A 21,283-nucleotide genomic window follows, 5' to 3' on the forward strand; every position below is an offset into this window, starting at 1 on the left:
AGTCTGTCCTCAGGTTTGAACTTCAGGTGACTCATCTGGCATAATGGTTAAAACTCAATTTTGGGGAAAAGTCATTTGGGTCTTTTTTTAAAAAAAAACATCATTTGCGAAAATATGTTTTTAAAGAGAAATCCTGGAAGGAGTAAGCCTTGGAACTGGTCTTTTATTTTCTCCTGTTCTGTGAGCCATTCAAAGAGATGTCTATAACCACGGATAGGACTGTTTTAAAAAATTCATAGTCTGAGCTGAACAAAGCTTTCCTTAATTGATCCTCCCCTGAGCTGCAGGCTGAGAGAAATAGGCAATTGATTCCTGGATGGCCAGTGGGCCCGGAGGGTGCCTGGATTCCTCTGTGCTGTCTGCTTTTCCTGGAGACCATAGGAATATCTTGACCCCCAAGTACACCGGCAAAGAGGGCTGAAAATGACTTCACTTAATTGTGTGAGTCCTCCTGTAGGATTTATTTTTCTAAATGTTTCTTCTGCCAGATGCCTTTGTTGGGCATTGTGGGAATATTCCGAAGTCTGAGTTAAACCCCTTTGCAGACTATCCGTCTGCAGAACCAAGCCACGCACCCACATCACTCCTAGAAGCACACCGAGATTCCCTTTCTCCCGAAGTGACAGAATACCTGGAGAAAAATCAGCTTAGGGAAGACAAGGTTTCAATGGACTCCTGGCTTGAGGGTAGACCATTGTGTCAGGGATAGCACAGCAACTGATCTCTTTGCATTCTTAGTCAGAGAGGCGTGAACACACAGCCCACTCTCTCCTTCAGTGCAAGACCCCGTTCCATGGATGGTGCTGCCCACCTGTGACTTCCTACTTCAGCTGCCCAATCTATATTTCTCGTAGAGATCCACAGAGGCTTGTCTCCTGGGCGAGGCTGGACAATACTGACCATCAACCCAGAGCTCTGGGTGGGGTTCTTATTTCTGCCCTGAAAATATGTTCCCTCAGCCTTCCACCTGGACTTTAAAGGACGATCAGTCAGACGCTGGGCCAGGAATCCTCTATTCCGCCATACTGATTGTCTCATTGGGAAGGTCCCTGTCTGTCGTGTTACCTGTGTCTGCAGCTAATTTCCCTGAGACCACACTGGTGCCAGTCTTGGGGACCCGTGATTCCAGGAGCTGGATTGCAGCTCTTCTTCAGCTAGTTGCTTCATCTCCCATGAGTTCTTCCTGCCCATGGAAAGGCCATGGGTAAGACAAAGGCAAAGTCTTTGGTAGTCCTGTATGTCTTTTCTTTAGATAGCAGGACATAGAGGTTCAGCCAGAGAAGCAGGGATGAGGAGGGAGCTACGAATGAGCTTTGACTTATTGTCATTCTCCCAGTGGGCACAAGCTTTCAGGGATCTCCAGAGAAAATCAAACAGGCCTGGAGGCTACACAGCCACGATCAAGCACAAGGTCAGGACAGATCAGGCAGGTTTGTGGAATACAATGCAGACTGCATCAAAGTCCATCTGGTGCTTGCGGTAAATCACCAGTAGAATAATCCAGCTCACCAGAAGACTTCCATTTTAATGTGAATGCAGGGATAGACCCCCAGCCACAAGCAAATTAACTGGGTGGTTTTCCTGGGCACAGTGATCTCCCGAGGATGTATTGAAAACAGAGCGGCACAGAGAGAATTTGCCCCTGGGCAGGATCATTTGATAGCTCTGTCCAGAGAGTACTCTTATCTGTGTGGCTTTGCGCTTGAGGGAAGATGGGACAAGCTCCTCTGGAAGAGGGGCTGAAGTCAAGGTATGTCTTGAGATGCTGGAGGAACGGGGATGCCCTGGGAGTAAGGATTCAAGTAGGCGTGATTCTGGAGCAAGATGTTCCCTACTGCCTGATGCCTGTTTATCCACCAGGATGTCTGTTTATTCGGTAATGGTTGTGTTCAAGGTGCTTGGCTACAGTGAGTACCAGCACATTGTCACTACAAGACCCTGAATCAGAGTAAACATTATTTCAGACTCTCTTCTGAGTGGCAGTACAGTGTCGTGTTTAAAGATCAAACAGGTGATGCCATACTGACCACACAGCCAGGCATGGCCATATCTAGAAGGGCTCATTGTGTACATTGAACTTGGCCAAGACCCTTGCTGTACTTTTAGATACTACGAAAGGGGGATTATCAATATTAATGTACAAATGAAGCCTTAGTAACGATGTCCCCAGTATTTTATATAAAACTGTTCAATCATTCAGAGACATTGGAAAATATTATAGAGTGTCATTCAGATGCCTGCCAGTGAAATTCTACCATCCACATTTGCTGTGACTCTAACTTTGCTGTTTTTTCTTCACCATTATAAAGTCTTTTTCTGAATCACCTATCATATCTGAACAAACAAATAACAACAAAATACAAAACCAGAATAGTCCAGGCCCTCTTTGCATCCTCTCAGATGCAAACATTATTAGTGAGGTGGGTCAGACAGAACTCAAATATCTGGATAAGGGACTAAAATGCCTATGAAATAACCTTGGGTTAGATATAAAAAGTGGGGGATCCAGGCTACCCTCCTCTGCTCAAAACACCATGAATTTGGGGTGATCACTTTTAAATCTGCCAGGACCATTATCAGGCTGCTATTAGACTGAGTGTAACTGGCAGTCTACCTAAGGCTGGGATTCAACATGTAGTTTGTGACCTTTGGCAAGTTGTTAGACTCAATTCTAAGATAGTTCTTTTCCATTTCAGGCAGAGCAATTAACACTTCACGGTGTCACTGCCGTATTAAGCGAACTGTTGAAATGTAATGGGAATGCCAATCCTTGACTATGCCTGGCATGATGCGGGCATGGCTAGAATGATGGGTGTTAATGGGGCAGGAGTGCACATGTGTTTGCATGGTGTCCTGCACATCTCCTCAGGGAGGAGACGTCACTGAGGTTTTGTCTGTGTTGTGTTTAGAAGAAACAGTAGAAAGAGCGGTGCTGATTGTACAGCGAAGCCGACCAGACCTGAACACAAAGAACCAGTGATTAAAACAAAGCCCTCTCAGTTCACAACCTGCGCATCCTCTGCAAAGGGCTGGCCTGGTTGCCTCAGAGAAAGATAGCATGCTGGCTTACTTCTTCCCATCAAATAGTTAGGAGATCCCCGTCCTCTCTGGACTTTCAGAGAAGCCTGTGAGACACTGTTACTGGGGGTGTTATTTGCTGTCTGTTCTCTCTTTCCTCCCAATGGAAACTCCTCTGACAGAGGAGATGCACTCCTCTGACTCAGTGAGTCCCTGTCTGTCATGCCTGTCACCAGTGCAAAGAGGTCAGCCAGAGACATAGACAGAGTAGCCTTGGGATTAGGACGCAGCAAAGAATGACTTTCTATAGCACCTCAGATGCCCCCAGCCCGCCACGTGGCTTCAGGCTGTCACAGAAAACAGATGGTAACATTCATAACACCATCATGGCTTCAGCGAGCGTCTCTGAGGCAAACGTTGCTCTCAGCGAGCATCCCTTTCCCCATCTCCTTCCTCTCTGCTGCTGTGATGTGTGGAGATGCCTGCCAGGCTGCCCTGATGGACAGGGTGCTCTCCCTCACCCAACAGATGTGGGCCCTGAGAAGGAGGAGAGGGACTCCAGTGAGCATTCACTGCTTTCTGTGAAAACTCTTCTTGTCTGAGGAGGCCGCCTTGTGGGGCACTTCATGCATGGAGGGCCAGCTTCTCAGAAGCTCCCATGGCAGTAAGGTCACATAGACCAGAAATATACAGGTGCCAGATAGAAAACAGTGTGTTGTGTCAGAGGAGAAGGCATGGCACTTCATACTGCCAAAAATAAAACAGCCGAAATGCTTTGCTTGCCTGGTGATGGCATCACAGATGTTTTTAGTAGAGTATGGGGACATCAAGGCTCGAATAGTGAACAGATCCATGGGCATGTCAAGAAGCCAGATCCATTCTCTCTCTCCTTTCCCCTGTGTTTGCTTCATCTCAAAACCAGCTTCTCCATAGTGGCAAAATGACCGCCATGGGTCCAGGCCTCCCCTCTTCACATAGAAGGAAAGCACTGTATGACACCAACAATTCTATCTGAGGAGTGAGAGCCTTCCTACCTGGAAGTTATCAGGAGACTTCCTTTTATGTCTCGCTGGAGGTTTCTTCTTGTTCCCAAGCCAGAGACGGGCCACATGCAAACATTAGTGGCCCACACATGAAGTGAAGGCAAGCCCTCTCACTAACCGCCTGCTGGTACAACAGGGGTGGGTAGAAATGATCTTGAGAAAGATACAATGTTTGTGGTATCTACCATGAAGGTTGCTGGGAACCAACCCCACTCTGCCTGACATCTGTATTGTCAACCACCCACTCACCTTTCTGTCATGGAGAGATGATAATAATTCTGGAAGAGACAACATACTCCATTCATTGCCAGAAACCCTTGGGTTATCATCCCTTTATAGCGTGTGTCCACGTGTCCCTATGTCTGTCCGTCTCTTGTCTACTCTTACTTTATGGCCAAAGAAGCTGTGATGGACAGGCTGTCTCAGGGCCTTCAGGAAGGACTAGCCCAGTGTAACTTTGCGCAAACAGAATGTGAGCCGGAAAGCTGGAAACAGGCAGCCTGCAAACAACAGTCTGCACAGAGTGGGACCAGGAGCTCACGGCTAGGTGCATGCGGCAGAAACCCAATACGAAGTATTGAGTTTCATTTTCAATGAGTGTTTTCCAAGGGGAAGTCATTGGAAGCCTGCCTCAGAGACCTGTCAGCATCCTGGGAAACAAGCAATAGAAGTGCAGGAGTAGAAATGTAGGCCTCTGAAAGTTAGTACGGGGGGGGGGGGAGGGGTATTGCCCCCGGCTGAATTGTGTGATCCAGTCAATCCTGCCTGCAGTTCAGACAGTATATGGTAGTGGGTAGCATCCCACTTTCTCCAGCCTGTCACTGGCAGGCTCAGTAGTGTCCTCTTTCCCCAGCTTGCCTTTCCTCTTGATGGACCTGAGATTTAGGCTGAGGCAGGAGGACCTGGAGCTGATCTTGTTTTTCCATTAGCCCTGGAGTGATCTTCTGTTGCTGGATTCAGATTCCAGTTTGGATAGGGGTGTGTGTGTGTGTAACCCAAAGATCAGAAAATAGTGAGAGCATAGTGACTTTGTGTTTAAACAGAAAGTACTCCACCAGCCCCCCCCCCCCCCTCCTGGCCTCTCTGTGAGATGTCAAGGGGGTTATTTCCCTCCTGGAGTCAAGTTCCACGGTAAGAGGAGAGAAAGAAGAAAACATCGTGGCTCTGCACCAACCGCATCTTCCCACTTGCTCCAAGAGACTTTGCACCAAAGACAAGGCCAAGGTTACCTCTGGTCGATGAAATCATTTGGATTCCCTCTAGACACCCTGTCTGCTCTCCTTGGTTCTGGTCACAGCCGCAGTGGGCAGGTCACTAGGAATCCAGACTCCGGTTGAAATGACAGGGAATGCCTTCTTTCATTCTGAAACCCTTTCTTGATCGGCAGGAACTGGCTTGACCCTCTCAAAATACAGGCTGGAGTTCACAGAGTTCATGCTTTTAGGGGTAACTCTACACTGGTGGGATTCTAGAAACAGCATTTGTTCTTTAGATGGACAATTTGGGAAGACTTTCCGGATACATCTTCGAGTGTCCAGGAGACTTGAGCCTCTTTAGGAGTAAGGGTCCCCATGATGCATCATGGCATATTTTTCTCTTGTCTTGCTTTCCAGTCTTTCTCAGTCTCCTCCCTCTCCCCCTCAGAACAAACTACTTACATCCAGGTCTTTGTCTTCTCAAATTCGGTTTTTGGGGAACCCAAACCGGGCCACTTACCAGTGTTGCCAGCACTGCACTGCCATCTAAAGCATTCCTGCACTGCCACAGTGGTATTTGAGGCTTTTCAGCCTTTGACTGCGCTGGCCTCTGGCTGCCGGCTGCCCAGGCTGGCTGAGTGTTTGGGAAACTGTGCTGAGATGAACTCAGTCTACCCTCAGCTCCGCCTGTACTTGATCTCTTTGTGCCCTGTAGTCATCCTAGTCCGCCAATCTCCCGCAGATCTGTTCCTTTGTTTCATAGCTGGCACTTGACAGGCTCACTACTCATGACAGGATCAGGGACATTTGTTCAAAATAATGCTAGTCTAGTTTTTCTTAGATTTCATCAGATTTTACATGAGATGGAACTTTTAAAAATAATGAATCATGGATCAGATGTGAGCCTTTCCATGGCTCTTAGAGAAAGACCAACCTAGACTGGCTCAGGCTGCAGACAGAAATCATTGCAACATGTGACTAAAAACTCAAGATCATCTTGCGTTCATTCATCTGTCAAAGCCAACGTATGATGTCATCTTGACCTGCTCTGTGGTCACCTTGGTGCGCCTGGTGTGTTCTCGTACTCAAAGCCTCTGGGATTTCCTAGCTCCAGGTTCATGTTTACTGGGGAAGAATGGGTAAACATCTCTCTTGGAAACTGAACTGGTTCAGTTATAACCATCTGTTGGAACCAATCGCCGGGGCCCAGGAGATGATGGCCTTTTTTTGGTACATTTGTAGGTTTTCCACTACTGTAACAAAACAACTGAGGTGATTGACTTGTGGAGAGGAAAGGTTTGTTGTGCTGCCTGAATTTGCAGCTTTCTGTTATCAGTTGCCTGGTTGCTTTGCATCTGTGGTGAGGTAATGTGTCATGGTGTGATACAAACGGGACAGCAAAGTTGCTCATGGTGACTGAGAACTGGAAGAGAGAGAAAAGAGGGACCAGCATCCCAGGTCTCCTTTAAAGCATTCATCCAGTCTCCTGAAAACCCCCACTAGGCCTCACCTCCCCAAATATCCACACTAGGCTCTAGGAGGACCCCCCAAACTGTTGCGGCTGCCCATGCATTCTGTGTAGGCTGCATGGGTGGATGGAGCTTCTTGTCAGACTTGGTAGACCGGGTGTGGTGAAGAAATCTTAGGTTGATTCAAATTAAGGGAGAAGAAATGTGAAAGGGGTGGGCTGAGTATAAACATCAAATTTCCAGTGTATTTAATATTGTGTGTTTTGCAATAGACATTTGCTGAACCATTCTGTGCAAGACCTTCCTAGAGACCAATGAGAAAAGGATGACCTTGTCAGGAAGCCCGTGACCTAAGTGAGGTGATGGGAATTATACATGGCTGATGCTCAAGCCATCATCCAGAGGTGCATTTATTACTCTCTGCGAGGCTGTGAACTGCTTTTCCTCACTATCAATGTTGTGTCCTTTTGTCCCTGGTCCCTGTCATCCCCCCCCCCCCCAGGGAGAGTCCTGATACTGCCTATCTTTGAAGAGCCTTGTCCTCAGGACCACAGAGTCTCTCCTGATGACTTTGTCATCGGTGTGAATTAAGAAGAGCCCAGGACGAGGGGATGTCTTAGTACCTGCCCCCTTCCGCAGCAGTGGGGTGATGCAGCAAGAGAGGAGATGCAGGCAGTTTGGTTCTTGTACAGGGAATAAATTGGAGTGTTTATTCAAGCACAGCTGATGGAAAGGGCTGCGCTTTTGAGGAGCCAAGTGATGTAGTGTGGTCAAATTCTACTCAGTTGAAAGCAAAATGTGAGTTTTAAGAGAAGCAAAGGAACATATTAGTCAGAACTGCAGGGGTCAGATGTGTTCTCTGTGTGGAAAATACAGTCACGAGCACACCAGCAGTGCGTGGCTTAGCTGGGATGGATGGAGTCGTTTGAAGCCAGAATATGAAAGTTCTTCTGTACAGTGTGAATTCGTGTGTCTTTAATACTTTATTAGGTGCGAAAATGATGTATTTTACAGGGGTCTTATACCAAATTTTGTATTTCTATTTTATATTTTAAAGAAGGAAACTTATATAGCTTTAGGCCCTATAAAATCCAGAAACATAAATTTAAGAGGTAAAAGTTAAAAAAATGATTTTAAAAATTGCTTTTATTTTTTTCGTAAAACAAGACATTTAGATTTTAATGAATACCACAACATGATTGAACATTGTTTTATTGAGTAGACATGACTCAATACACTTAATCATTTTTGAACATGTGGCTTTCCAGAAATATGTGTTTGACGCTCTGACTCCTTTGTATTTCATTTAGACTTGAAGCTTAATGGCTAAGATAATTTGGCAAGGCGCATGTCTTTAAATGGGAGAAACACACTGTAAGTGAGATCTTCTAAGTTATGGCACTGATTTTTCAGTCATAGCCAGTTATGCAGAGAATCCTAATCCTGGCTCAGCTGATTAATCACGTTGTTCCTCAGGCGGTACATTTACACATTTTTAGTACATGTGTTCAAAACTCCTTTTCTGGATCACACAATCCTACCTAGTTTATGATGGGCGGAACAATCCAGCTTTTTAAGAGTCCACTGATCTTTATCTTCCACTAAGGGGACACGAACCTTCTTGCTATTTGTTTTTCAAATGGTCTTTCCATAGAGGAAGTCACTTTAGGAAAGCAACAGCCTTCTCACTAGCTGTTCAGATGTCATTTTGAAAGACACATGTTTATCTGTGGGTGTCTATGTGCATCTCTGGGAATATTAGCAAGGAGCCTATTTATGTGGTAATCATGTGTTGAAATAAGAGCTGCGGGGCTGCGTCCCCAGCACCCCGGCCGCCTGCTAGCTCATGCCTGGAATAACAACACACAAACTGTATTCTTTTAAACACTGCTTGCCCATTATATCCAGCCTCTTCTCGGCTAACTCTTGCACCTGGACTAGCCCATCTCTAATAATTGTGTAAGCACCCCAAGGTGTGCTTACCGGGAAGGTTCTAACCTATGTCCATCTTGGGTCAGAGCTTCAGAGAGCAGAGCTATCAGGAGAGCGGAGCATGGCGTCTCTGCTCCAGAGAGCAGAGCTGTCGAGTCTGTCTGAGGAGTCTTACCTCACTTCCTCTTCCTCCTGTTTACTCCTCCCACCTATGTTTTAACCTATCAGGGCAAGCAGTTTCTTTATTTAATTAACCAATGAAATCAACAGATTGATATATGACACTCCCACATCAATCATGGTATTCCCAGAAAATGTTAGCATATTTATAGTAGTTGTCATTTTATAATAGAGAAATATTTAAAAGTAATTTTTGCATGCCCTTACTGTAAATGTGAACTCAAGAATGCATTTGAATGACACTTAGGGAATGCCTGTGCAGGTCAGAGGACAGCTCGCAGGAGTTGGTTCCCTCCTTCCACCAGGTAGGTTCCAGGACTCAAACTCAAGTCATCAGGCTTGGTGACATGCACTCTGAGCTGCCTCACTGGCCCAAAGTCACCAGTTAAAAAAATATTTTCTAAAGAATAGTTATAGATACAGGAGATAAAAATAAATATCTGAGATCATATCCACATTTCATCTCAAAGTAGTGTACAGAATTTACTAACTTGAGTCATAATTTGTGGTTTCATTGAATGGAATTTATTTAAAGAGCGCCATCATGCTGTAATTCTACGAAAGCAGGGGAGCTATGGGTGGCACCATGCCTGTCCTGTGTTCTTCCTTTAGGAGCACCCCTGCCTTTTGGTTGTAGTAATTATTAATATTGGGCATGTGCACTCAGCGTGGTGCTGCCCACTCATTTGTTAAATATTAAATCAATATATGTTTTTCTGATTTTACACTGACATGCGATGAATACGTGCCATTTTTAGTAGTTCCTTCTCTCCGAAAAGTGATGTGACCCCTCCACAAAGCTCTGGAGGCCAGGGATCCTATCCGCCATCAGAGAACCCTGTCCTAGATAAAAGGTAAACTTAAAAGGAGCATTAGAGGTCAAATAGCTCGTGCCTTTCAGTGCTCAGATCAGTAACAGAGATGAACTGAGTCTACTTCTACAGACAAAAGTGATTGGCAGATCTGTGGGTAGAATCCCAGGTCACTATATGCCCAAGAGGACAAGGTCCTATTACCAGGTCCCTTCCTCAGGGACCTCATCTGATTGCTTGACCGGCTAGATTTTCCCGAGGTTTAAATCAGATTGTGGAAATGATTCTGTGCTGTGGTGGAAAATGTCTATGTAAGAGGGCTTTGGGCTGGTTTTCAGTATTGAAAATTATTCTGTTCTCTTCTGCTGTTAAAATTGTCTTTCTTTTACCCGTGAAAATAAGAAAGGGAAAGAAAAACAAAATTGAGCGAAGTCCATCTCCTTTGTATCACTGTAATACTTAACTCAGCTTTAACTAAAGGCCAGTACCTCACCCTATGCCTCTTTTACCCCTGAAGTATGCCAGTAGAATAGGGATTACATCTTGATTCGTGGCCTCCAAATGAAACATTAAGGGATGCAACCAACTTTTGTTCGACGCCCATCACATGTGGTTATTTAAACCTACGCTTAAACTAATTAAGAGGAAATAGAAGCTTCATTTCCCAGTTAGGTAACTTTATTTAAGTGAACAATAGCTGCTCGTGGCTGGTGACTAACTTATTGGTGAGCATGGGCATAAGAAAATCTCATCGATGTATAAAGTTTTAGTTAATCTCCATTGTATTTGTATGGTTTTTTGCCTTCTAAAATATAGAGAATTATTTTGGATTTTAGGAACATTGAAAGACATAAGTATTCACGAACCCACTGGAAATTTCTTGGTAGGTTAGATTTTGAGTCAGATAGGCAAAGAAGAGAATTTAGAGAAGTAGTATTTTAGGTATTTCAACCTCTATCTGCAATATAGTTTCCACTTCAGTGTGAGGTCCACATTCCATTCAGTGAATTATGAGTATGCCTGATATCATCTCTCCTCTCCTTCCTTCCTAGTTCCCCCTTGTCTCCATCTTTAGAGACTGTCCTTGCTAGAAGTCCGATTGCACTGTTGCTAGCTCAAGCTGAGCTGGGTTTGCAGCCCTTGGGTGAATGGATGGAGTGCTGGCTGACCTAACGGCTTCTGCTGTCTGAGAAACCCACCGTTCATTTCTCTTCCTCTCTCCGGGTAAAAAGGGCGCATGGGTTTGATTTTAGTATTTGATCCTGAGTTCTCTACAGTAATTGATGGACCCAGTAGGCTCTTGCTCATGGAGGGGACTAACTGTAGGTCTTCAGAGTTGCCTCCTGAAGAGAAGAATGCCCCCCTCCCCCAGACTTTCCTCCTGCAATATGGAACCCACACCCGCTAGAACCACAGCTCTTTCCTTTCCAGTCTGGCCATTTCACTTCCACATTCCTTTTGGGACTGCTCAAACCATCTTCCAAACTGGGAATCTCTGGGGAAGGACTGCTTGGAGTTCCTGCAGAACTCACTTCCCAGACACGTGCGGTTTCCTTTCTGAATTGCATCGTGGGGAAAACTAGTATACAGTTACTCAGACCCTCTTCTGAACATATGCGTGCATCATTTAAAGACGTGTGAAACTCCTGCCTCTCGGAGTGGCGTTTGGACCAGCAGCACTGGTCTTCCTGGAGAGTAATTAAAAAGACAGAATTTCAAAACTCACTCTGTGTCTACACATAATAATATTAAAATTTGAGAAATATCCTAAATATAACAGAATACTATGGATTACGTGGCTTAAACAATAAAAAAAAATTCTTCCTCAGAGTTCCTTAGACTTCAATTCTGAGATCAAGGTAGCAGGGCAGGGTCAGGTGAGGGCTTTCCTCTGGTTTGCAGGCTGCTGTCTTCTTGTATCCTTATCTTTTGGAAAAAAGAGCTAGAATGCTCTCCGGGGTCCCTTTATAAAGACATTAATACTATCCCTGTGATTCAGTGATGACATCCCAGCCTCATAAACTAATAACCTCCTAAAGAGCCCGTGCGTGTCCTAAAGTCGTCACACTCAATATATTGCAACAAGAATCTCCATATCAAACATAGTATTTGTGTATGGGGGGGGGTGGTCCTCTTATGTGGAGCCAGTCAGGAGATGCATCATGAAGAGCCTGATCTTCTAGCTCTGCAGATAATGGAATCTAGAAAAAAAATCAGCAGGCAGCAGGTGGTAAAGGAGCTTCTCCAGGAAGTTGAATTGATGAGCAAAGAGAGACTAGGAGAACAGGAGGTATTTGGTGCTAAGCTTGGATCCTTGACATGCCAGTGGACCATCAAGAGGAAAATGGGGCATGGGCAGGATGCATGGGTCATCAGAACAATTGCATTTGCTGCATTTGTAGTAGAGTGTACGTCATGAAGAGAGAAAGCTGTCTGCACTCTCCATCCCTGTGTCATTGTCACAGTTACCAGGCCTTGTCCTTCCCCACATCGTCAGCAGCACTTTGGACCTTTTCTCATGCCTTCGCTCTCAAACTTGAGAAGTCCTTTCTTCCTTGCCAGGAACTCATTCAACTTGCCAGACTTCTTCCAGGTTGGTGAATTGGGTGTGGATGGATAAGGTGGGACAATGGAGTGGTGAGCATCAGGTTGGACTAGAAATCAAAATGATTCTGGTGGGAAGCAGGGACAAACATTGGGCTTCCCTTGCATTTGCTGCGGTGAGCTTGCATCTCATCTTGAGATAGGCAGTTTCTATAGATGTCTGACAGGACTGTATACCAGCCACCTCACAGCCTGCTTAGGTCCTCATCCTCCCTGCCTCCACCAAGGCTCGAACCTACCGCACTCTTTGTCTACACCAGCAGCAATGCCAGGTTCTGACAAGGCCTTCGAACCTTCGCCTCTGGTGCCGAGAGGATGGCCTCTCAAAGTCTGGACAGAGCACTCGTAACCGGGATGGCCGGGGAACTTCATGTGAATTAGATACAGAATTCAATGTCTAGCCCCGGGAGGGTATGAAAATGGAATCCCTGGCTTCCCTAGGGTTTGGGGTTCTTCGCTTAAATACCTCTGCGTCTCCCTGGAACTCTTTCTGGAAGCTTCCACATAGTTGAGGGAAACCAGCGCATAGCCCACTTAGCCTCAGCTTCTCCCTCTCTGCTGGATTTGGAGTTATTGAGTTATGGCTTCACCACACACTTCCTTCCCAGGACCAGGAAACAATGCAGAGGGAAGTTCTTGTTTCAAAACTCAGAAGGATTTTGTATTCGAGGTAGGGTAGATGTAGAAAAAAGTGGAAAGGGAGTGACACAGTGAGGGGGAGGGCAAGGAAATGAGAGGGGGAGAGAAGTGGCCCCGATGAATATGTATAAAAGTCCCATATGGAAACCTGCTGCTTTGTAAGCTGGTTTATGAAATAAGAATAAAGTGTTTAAAAAATTCACTGGAAAAAAATCCTCATGTATAAACCCCTTTCACTTATAGAAGATAAAAATTGCCCAGCTGCCCTCTTGGGATATAAGGGGTGGGCCAGAAAAGGGGCCATGTGGAGAGTGGTGTTGATCACTGGAGCCTGCAGAAGGCGGTCTGCAGGCTGCTGGCTTGTGCAAACTCGACCTTCAACCTTGGGGTGAAGACCTGGGGTGAATAGAGTGGAGGCAGCTGTGTAAACTGCACCGTGGGTATTTATAGCCTCGGTGAGGCTTGCAGGGCCAGCCCCGAGTCTGCCAGTGGCCATCACCATCAGCTTGAACCCTGTGCCCTGAGACTTGAGTTTTCTGCTCCTCCCTTTTTGAATGATGCAGGAGATTCCATAACTTAGTTCGTGCACCTGCAAGCGGGGAGGGGCTGTTGCCATGGTGTTCCGGATCCTTGGGAATGGAGGTTCTCCACTCTCATTTTAAAAAGCAGGACTGCATTCCAGTTTTCTAGAGGGTAGAGTTGTGTGTACTCACCGAGAGGGACTGTTGTTCCTGTGAGGCCACTTCCCTGCCTCCCCTAGCACTCCAGGGACAAGGTGGGAAAATGAATGCCTAGACTATGGGCTCAGATATGGACTTGGGTTACATTTGGTTGGTCAACGTCTGACGCGAAAGGGTAACAGGATGCGGTGATGTGGCATAGCAAGGGGACTTGGTGCATAGCAGAGGGACATGCAAGATACATTTTACATTCCTCTAGTTTCCATTTTTATTAACATCTATTAATTGCACAGCATGTTATATGGTGACATTTTCATGCATATATGTGTGCATATGTATGTATGTGTGTGTGTGCACACATGTGTGCTTTGATCACATTTATTTCCACAACCACTCTTACCCCTCCCTCTCCTGCTGCTCTACCCTCACTGATGATGCCATCCTCAACCTGTCTAGGCCTCTGAGGAGTTAATCCCTTGGCAGAGAACTAAAAGAATCCCCCCCCACACACACACACACCTTCTCTTCTGAGCCTAAGACCAGTGTCTGAGAAAGGTTAGAAGGCCTGAGAGTCAGGCTAGCAGACTAGAGATCGTGTATTAGGAGTCAGGGCTGTGAGCTGAGGTTCTGGGTCATGGATCAGGCTCCCAAGAAGATCCATTATTGGTATCTGAAATCCCTGGGTTCTGTCTGCTTTGGTCATGGGAAGGAGAATTGGAGAGAACACGAGAACGAGGGGAAGGGGGAGGAGAGAGTGCAAAGGGTGAGCACACAGCTCTGTAACGGAAACTTGGCACCCAGCCTCCACTCTCTTTGCTTCCTCAGTGCATGCAGCTCGGATCTCAGATTGAGAACTGAGTTTCCTCCTTCGACAGCAGCAGCCCACAGCATCTCTGCGGCCCCCTCTTGTCACTTCTTCGGAGAGACCACAGCCCTACAAGCTTCCTCTGCGGGTGACATGTGACATGGGAGCCTGCTGCTTTTCCCCTGTGCACCTCCTGCCTCCTCCCCTTCCCCTGACTAATTAGGCCAACATGCAACTTCCAGGGCCTGGCAGATGAGAAGCCAAGAATGCTGTGGACTGGGGCCAAGTGTTTTTGTTGACATTGCTCGAGTGTAGCTTTGCGGAGCAGCCTCTTGGCTGTAGGAGAGAAGCCCAAGGAGCCAGGGAGGTGAGTTAGGAGGGAGAAATGAAAGGAGCAAGTGTGAGCATCCTTTGCATTATCTGCTTCACTTTCCACTGCCTCCTAGCTCCCCCGCTGCCTATACTTTGTCGTTTCTCTCTGTATGCAAGGATGGCAATGGCCCTTGTCATAGATAGCCAGGTTCTTGAGTAGAGTATCAGGCATAGAATGAGATTTTACTAGTGTTTGAATCTTTGGTCTGTGATGCTTTCCAGGTGTGCTGCTCAACTTTGTAATAGTTTCTGGGGACTGTTTAATAGGTCTCATGGGATAGTCTTCACCCATACCTATTATTAAAAGCAGGCCCCTTTCCCAATCTACTTTGCTATTAGCTGTGCATTGCAACCAGGGTGAGCGTCTTCCATCCAGGGATCTGCCATGAAACTGGCCTTTGAGATCATTATTCCTGGGTTCAAATCTCTCCTCTGCTTCTTGCTCACTGTGCAATGCAGGGCACGTTTTTTTTTTTAACCAGGATATGCTTCCATTTAATTTACTTATTTGCAAAAATAGAGCTACTATTTTCATATAGGTTGTTTGCACATAGTAGATGTCCAATAAGCGTAATGACAAAAGCTATGGAAGTACTCGATATGGCCACAGATTGCCTGTGATCTTAAGCAAGTCACTGCCCTCTGAGTTATTTAGAGATACATAGGCCCTGAAGCCTTCTCTTCTTACCAAGAGATTTTTTTGAGGAAATCAAACTGAGCTACAGCACCATCAAACTTTGTTCCTACTGGATGTTGTTACTATTTTTATTATTGATATTTTCTCAGACTCCGAACATCATTGTTGTATCAGTGGTCAAGTCTGTTTTTGTTGAGATAAAAGTTTGTAGGTTTTGGAAGGCTGAGGTGCTGTCTTAATAGTGTCTAATTCCTGAAGATATCGAATCATTATGTTAAAAAATCCTCTAATTTTCTGCTACGATAGCTGGCTTTGCTTTTACATCTCTTAATTGGTATCAGCTTTTCTCTTAGAGTCACAGAACCATGGAAACTTGGCAAACGAGCTTTGGGAGTCATTGGAAGGAATACTTTTGCCTCTTTGCAAGTCTTTGGGGGTCTGCCTGAACCTTAAGGCTGCAGGTCCACAGAGCACCGAATTCTGACCCACTTTATGAGGACAGATAGTAAAAGGCCGCTCTGCCAGCCACACCATGACTGTTTCTTTAGACACTGTGTGGACTGGCAGATAGCATAGCACTGTGCCCATACCTGTTCAGACTCTTCATTGTTCACTGACACTGTACAGCTTCCGGAACCTCCATCTTGCTGTCCAAGGCCAAAGCTTACTTTGGAGCTCTGTGTCATAGGTTAGAGAAGCTGGAGAGAACCATAAAGACGTGGTTCAGCAATAAGATCATGTACTGCTTCTGCAGAGGACCTGAGTTCAGTTCTCAGCTCCCAAATCTGGTGGCTACAGCAGTCTAGAATCCCAGCTCTTGCCTCTATGGGCACCTGTACTTAAGTATACATGTACACACACACACACACACACACACACACACACACATGCACACACACAATTTTAAAAATAAGAAATAAAAGATTAAAAAACTGAAGAATTTTGTGGGAATAACCTTCAACCTATGGCAGAGGAGGAGTGGGTAGACCAATTCCCATGTTCCTCCACATCTTGGGTATCTGAGATGCTTGCTCTCTGGCTTGTAGCCCTTTCAAAGGGGCTCAGTGCTCCTCACACATTTTTGCAGCTGGCTGGATGCATACCTTCCCTTTATTACTTCTCTAATCCCTGGCACATTCTTCCTTGGACTCATGTCTGCAAGTCAGTGGCATTCACATCTTCCTTAGGAGCTGCTCCTGACACCTAGTCTGTGACAAGGTGAAGGCCTCCCCCCAAAATTTTGATAGTTTTAATCTGGTATACTTACGTTTAAAGATTGCTTATTGGAGTTTTAGGCCACTGACTTTATGCTTTCTTCACGAGTTCTTAGAGTTTCTTTTTGTTTTCTCCTCTGCTTGACACCATTTTTAGTCAGAGGACCAACATTCAGGTTAAATAAGCTATCCAGATAACTTGATTGAGATTTAAACCCTTTCTTAAGTGTTGTTCTGATAATTTTGGCCAAATAAATACATGTAGCTACCATAGAGTATTTTTATACTCTGGAGTTGAAGTGATTGTTTATTGGACTGTTCTTCCCTTCTCTGACTAGGGTTCTTCTCTGGCTAAATACCTAAGTTCTAATTAGATATCTTGACAGGTTTACATTCAGGATTAGAGCTGTATTTGGGGAATACGTGAGCTGCTGCTACTCTCTGGAGATTTTGAAGTGAGAGACACATGAGCACTACCCTTTACAGAAAGGTCTAGGACCCTAAGCTATCCATGCCTAAGTTATGAACAGTGATTTCACCTTGTGCTTACTGAATACCCTCTGTGATCTTATAGCAGTTTGTCGCTGAAGAGATAATGTTCATATTCTCTTGTGTAGTGTTGTGAGAATCAAACTCTGTAATGAAGGTAAAATTGTTTGGAAAATTGAGAGTCACTGTTAAAAATAGAGACTAGGAGATGGTGGCTTTTAGCTCTTTGTTGACCATGTCAGAATATCATACTGTCTAGATGTGCGCTCATGGGATATGTGAAGGCCACTAGGCCCAAGAAATAATCCCCTGCCTTATAGTTACAACCATTTTTCTTTTTTATGTTTTTATTAAGATCTTTTTAAATTTTAAATATATTTGATCTTATTTTTTTCTCCCCCAAGTCCTTCCAGATCCTCTCCCCCCCCCTTTCTACCCACCCAACTCTAAGTTCTTTCTAAAAAAAAAAAAAAAACAAAAACAAAAACAAGAATCCAATACAACCATTTTTATAAACATGGCTATTCTAGCCATCTTGGCGGTGATGATCTCCCATAATTTCTTTCCTTTATGCCAGGCTTCTAGAATGAACTACCATGTCTGACCACCTCCAGCTCCAACAACCCCCTGATGGCCTCTGTCTCCAACAACCCCCATATGGCCTCTGTCTGTCTCCAACAACCCCCTCATGGCCTCTGTCTCCAACAACCCCCATATGGCAAGCTCAGGCTCTCATTTCTCTGTCTTGCTGCATTTGTCCAGTGTTCAAGACTGTTAGTTTTTCTTCCTTAGATGCTTCTTCCTATTTTTCATTCCACCTTCCTCCCTTCTTTCCACTTCCTCTCATGATGCTTTGTTGAATTTTTTTTTTAATCGCCTGCTTGCTGGACAAATGTTAGATTCTCAAAGATTTTCTTTCTCTGCCTCTTTAGTCATCACTAATGCATGTGTGCATGGAGTCTCCCTCCAGTCATGAGACCTACAGGGAACCCATCTGGACTATATCCCGAGGCCTTCCCTGGGATCTCTTTTGTACTAGCTCTCTTGCCTGAGGTATCATTACCAAGAAGCTATATTGTTTCCTCCTGATAATCTTATCTGTAGAAACTTCAGACTCTGTATCGCCTAGACTGGATGGAGAGCCTCTTCCCTCATGTGCCCTGTCTTCTTTGTTTTTCTACTGACATGTTCATCTCCATGGCCATATAACTCAGAGACCTAGACATGGTTATGTTCACCCTCTAACATGCCTTCTGGAGTCATCTTTTTCCTTCGTGTCTTGTTTTATGGAATCTTATGCTGGGTCCCTTACAGACCACTGCTTTGGAGATGGTGAAATGGTACCTTATCTTGGGTAACCTCCAAGAAGCAGTTTCTGAGCATGAATTCAGATGCAGTTGGTTTATGTAAGAGATGGTTTAAGCAAAAGTGGTGGTGATGTAGACATTGGTAGGCTAAATTGGTAGTACTGACTCAGTACTCAGTAGAATCCATTGTTCCCATGGATTAGTTCTTTTGTTTTGTTTTATTTTATTTGAGACAGGTTTTCTCTGTATAGCAGGCCTGGCTGTCCTGGAACTAACTCTTGTAGACCAGGGTAGACCTGAACTCACAGAGATCACTCTGCCTCCTGAGTGCTGAGATAAATGTGTGCACCACCACCGCCTGGCCCAGATTGGTTCTTAATGGTCTCATATTTGTAGTTTGAATTTAGCTCTTCTGAGAGTATTCTTGCCATGGATATTATTGGTTGTTAAATATTTCTTAGCATCATTAGGTATAGGGGATTGAAATCCAGAGGAGATAACCATCAACCAAATATACTTTATCAAGAGATTTGTCTTGTACACAACATTAGTTTATTCACACTGTGTGAAACTCTGGAATCCAGTATAGAATGCATACCTCGCTGTCATTCTTCTCAAGCAATGAAGTGTTCATACATGAGTTCCTTCCTGACATTGGATAGAAGGCTGCTTTTGTTGGGTCTAGTAGGATTCAACACTCAGAGGAAACCCTCAAAGTTATAGCCTTAAAGGCACATGCAGTGCAGAGGAAGACAATAGCTGATTAAGGCATGGACCAGCATGGGAAAAGACTGACATTCCATTCGGTTGTTAGTGATGCATGGTGATTCTGTTTTTTCCTTCTCTAGAACTTGACCTCATGGATCTCATTGGGGAAGACAGAAAATGGATGGTGGGGAGAAAGCTGATGCAGGTGAATGATACACTGACTTCTGAAGATGCAGGACTCCGAAGCAGCAAGAATTGCACTGAGCCAGGTAATAGTGGTGGCGTTGTCCTGGCAATGGCTGCCATTTTCTGTGATTGTGGCCAAGGATGAGCTTGGCGACTTGTCTCCTCTTTAAATTCTAATCTGGAGGGATTTTAAAGATGTTTGGGGCATATGTCCCAGAAACTCACATTTGATTCTCTCAGAGGCCTCAGAACTCAACAATGTGAAGATCGTGTATCTAAAGATGGGGATAGAGAGTTGTCATTGTGCTCCCAAGGGCCTTAGATCTTTTGATATGGAAAGTGTTTCGAGAAGTCATATGTGTCTACTCCTTTTTGGAAAAAAATGAGTAGAAGGATCTTTTTCTACCATGCCAAGCATCTTAATAATCATTTCTCAAATAGAAATGGAAAGAATGAAGACCAGATACTTGTATGTCTACCCCAAAATACTATATAACATATGGTACTTAGATTGGAGGGCAAATGGTTACTGTGTGCTGTTATTAAAGGCTCACAAGGAACACTTTCAAAGGTCAGTGAAACATGTGCAATTTATAAATGAAAATGGCCTTGATGGGTCTGAAGGGCCTTGCTGAGTGGATAGTCATGTATGACCTGAAAAGCACAGACATATCAAAGATTGGCCTGAACAGACAGGGGAGGAAAAGTGCAGGTTCTACTCCAAGGACTCTGTTGGACATCTTGTCTGGTAGCCAAACAGTTTTCAATGGATATCTTCAATTAGGAGGCAAATGGTAAGTAGGACATAGGAAGACAGGAATCACAGCAGTAGAAATCTCATTTCTACCTCTGTGGTGGAAAGAGTGGGGCGCAATGTGATGTGATGATGAAGACCCCTCTTTGCGTGTGTCTATTTGCAGGGTTGGTGGAAAAGGAAGGATTCTCTTTCCTGCTGGTGTGGCTTTGTTTGTAGGAAGAAGGCAGGCAGTCTTGCCATGTGTGGCATTGTTCACTCTATAAGGAATGTCTTCCTCACAGAGGATAGGGGTAGAAACTTTAGGCACATAGAAAGCCATTTCAAGGTAATAATGGCTCAACTTCATAGATAACAAAAATGTCCAGATTGATTTTTTTTAAAAAACCCACAAACTTAGCATCTACTGGAGTTGTTGGGCGGGGGGGGGGGGGTCCAGAGAAGAAGAGATGAAAGGTTTTCGGAAGAAGAGAGGAGGCAGTGAAAGAGAGCTCAGGCATGCTGTACCGGGAAGACTGTGATGTGCATGTATGGAAATGTCATAATTAAACCCATTATTGGCACAATTATTATATGCTCATAAAACATTACAAATAATGTTTACAAAGGAATATGGTACCAGAATTGATAATCCTATCTTACTCATCTGTAGACTAAAGGGATTCACTTTGGGACCTTGACTCTGAACTAAGCTATAGGGAGGATTTTCATGCCTGAAGCAGGGAGCCCTGTTCACATTCTAGCATGTTGGGGCCTGCATTTTTCAACTTCCTCTCCCTTGGCAAACTGTGGGGGACCACTTCCTTTCCTGAATGCTGTTTTTGTGAAATGTATCTAACTGCACCCTGGATGATAATATTCAGTGACAATTTAAATCAAATGGCTAAGGCGAAAGAGAAAGAAGGCTGAGTGATAGAGTACTGGCTGCTCTTCCAGAAAACCAGTTTTGATTCCTGGCACTCACATGTCTGTAATCCCAGTTCTGGGAATTCAATATATTCTTCTGGCTCTTGCATGCACCAGGCATATCTATGGTACACAAACATACATGTAGACTAAATACACATACACTTAAAATTAAATCAAATGCACCAAAATAACATAAAACAAAACATGCAGATGCTTTAGATGCTCCCTTGTGTTTTAGCCATATGTCCCATATCCAGTTGCTGCATGTGACCGGTAGCTGCTATAACTGGGCAGCACAGGTCCTCAGACATGTTTATCAGCATGGGAGG

At 44.8% G+C, this 21,283-nt stretch overlaps 1 protein-coding gene across 1 annotated transcript in view; it reads left to right on the plus strand.

The window, feature by feature from the left end:
• Slc24a3 (solute carrier family 24 member 3) overlaps positions 1-21,283 on the plus strand; it is a 453,633-nt gene that overhangs the window by 47,884 nt on the left and 384,466 nt on the right. The window contains 1 exon segment of the mRNA XM_050159552.1: positions 19,246-19,374. Within this exon segment, the coding sequence (XP_050015509.1) occupies positions 19,246-19,374 (129 nt within the window).

This window comes from Alexandromys fortis, unplaced genomic scaffold (assembly GCF_014885135.2).
Source record: "Alexandromys fortis isolate MF-2015 unplaced genomic scaffold, M_Fortis_MF-2015_v1.1 scaffold_115, whole genome shotgun sequence".
In the NCBI taxonomy this organism is placed as follows: Eukaryota; Metazoa; Chordata; class Mammalia; order Rodentia; family Cricetidae; genus Alexandromys; species Alexandromys fortis.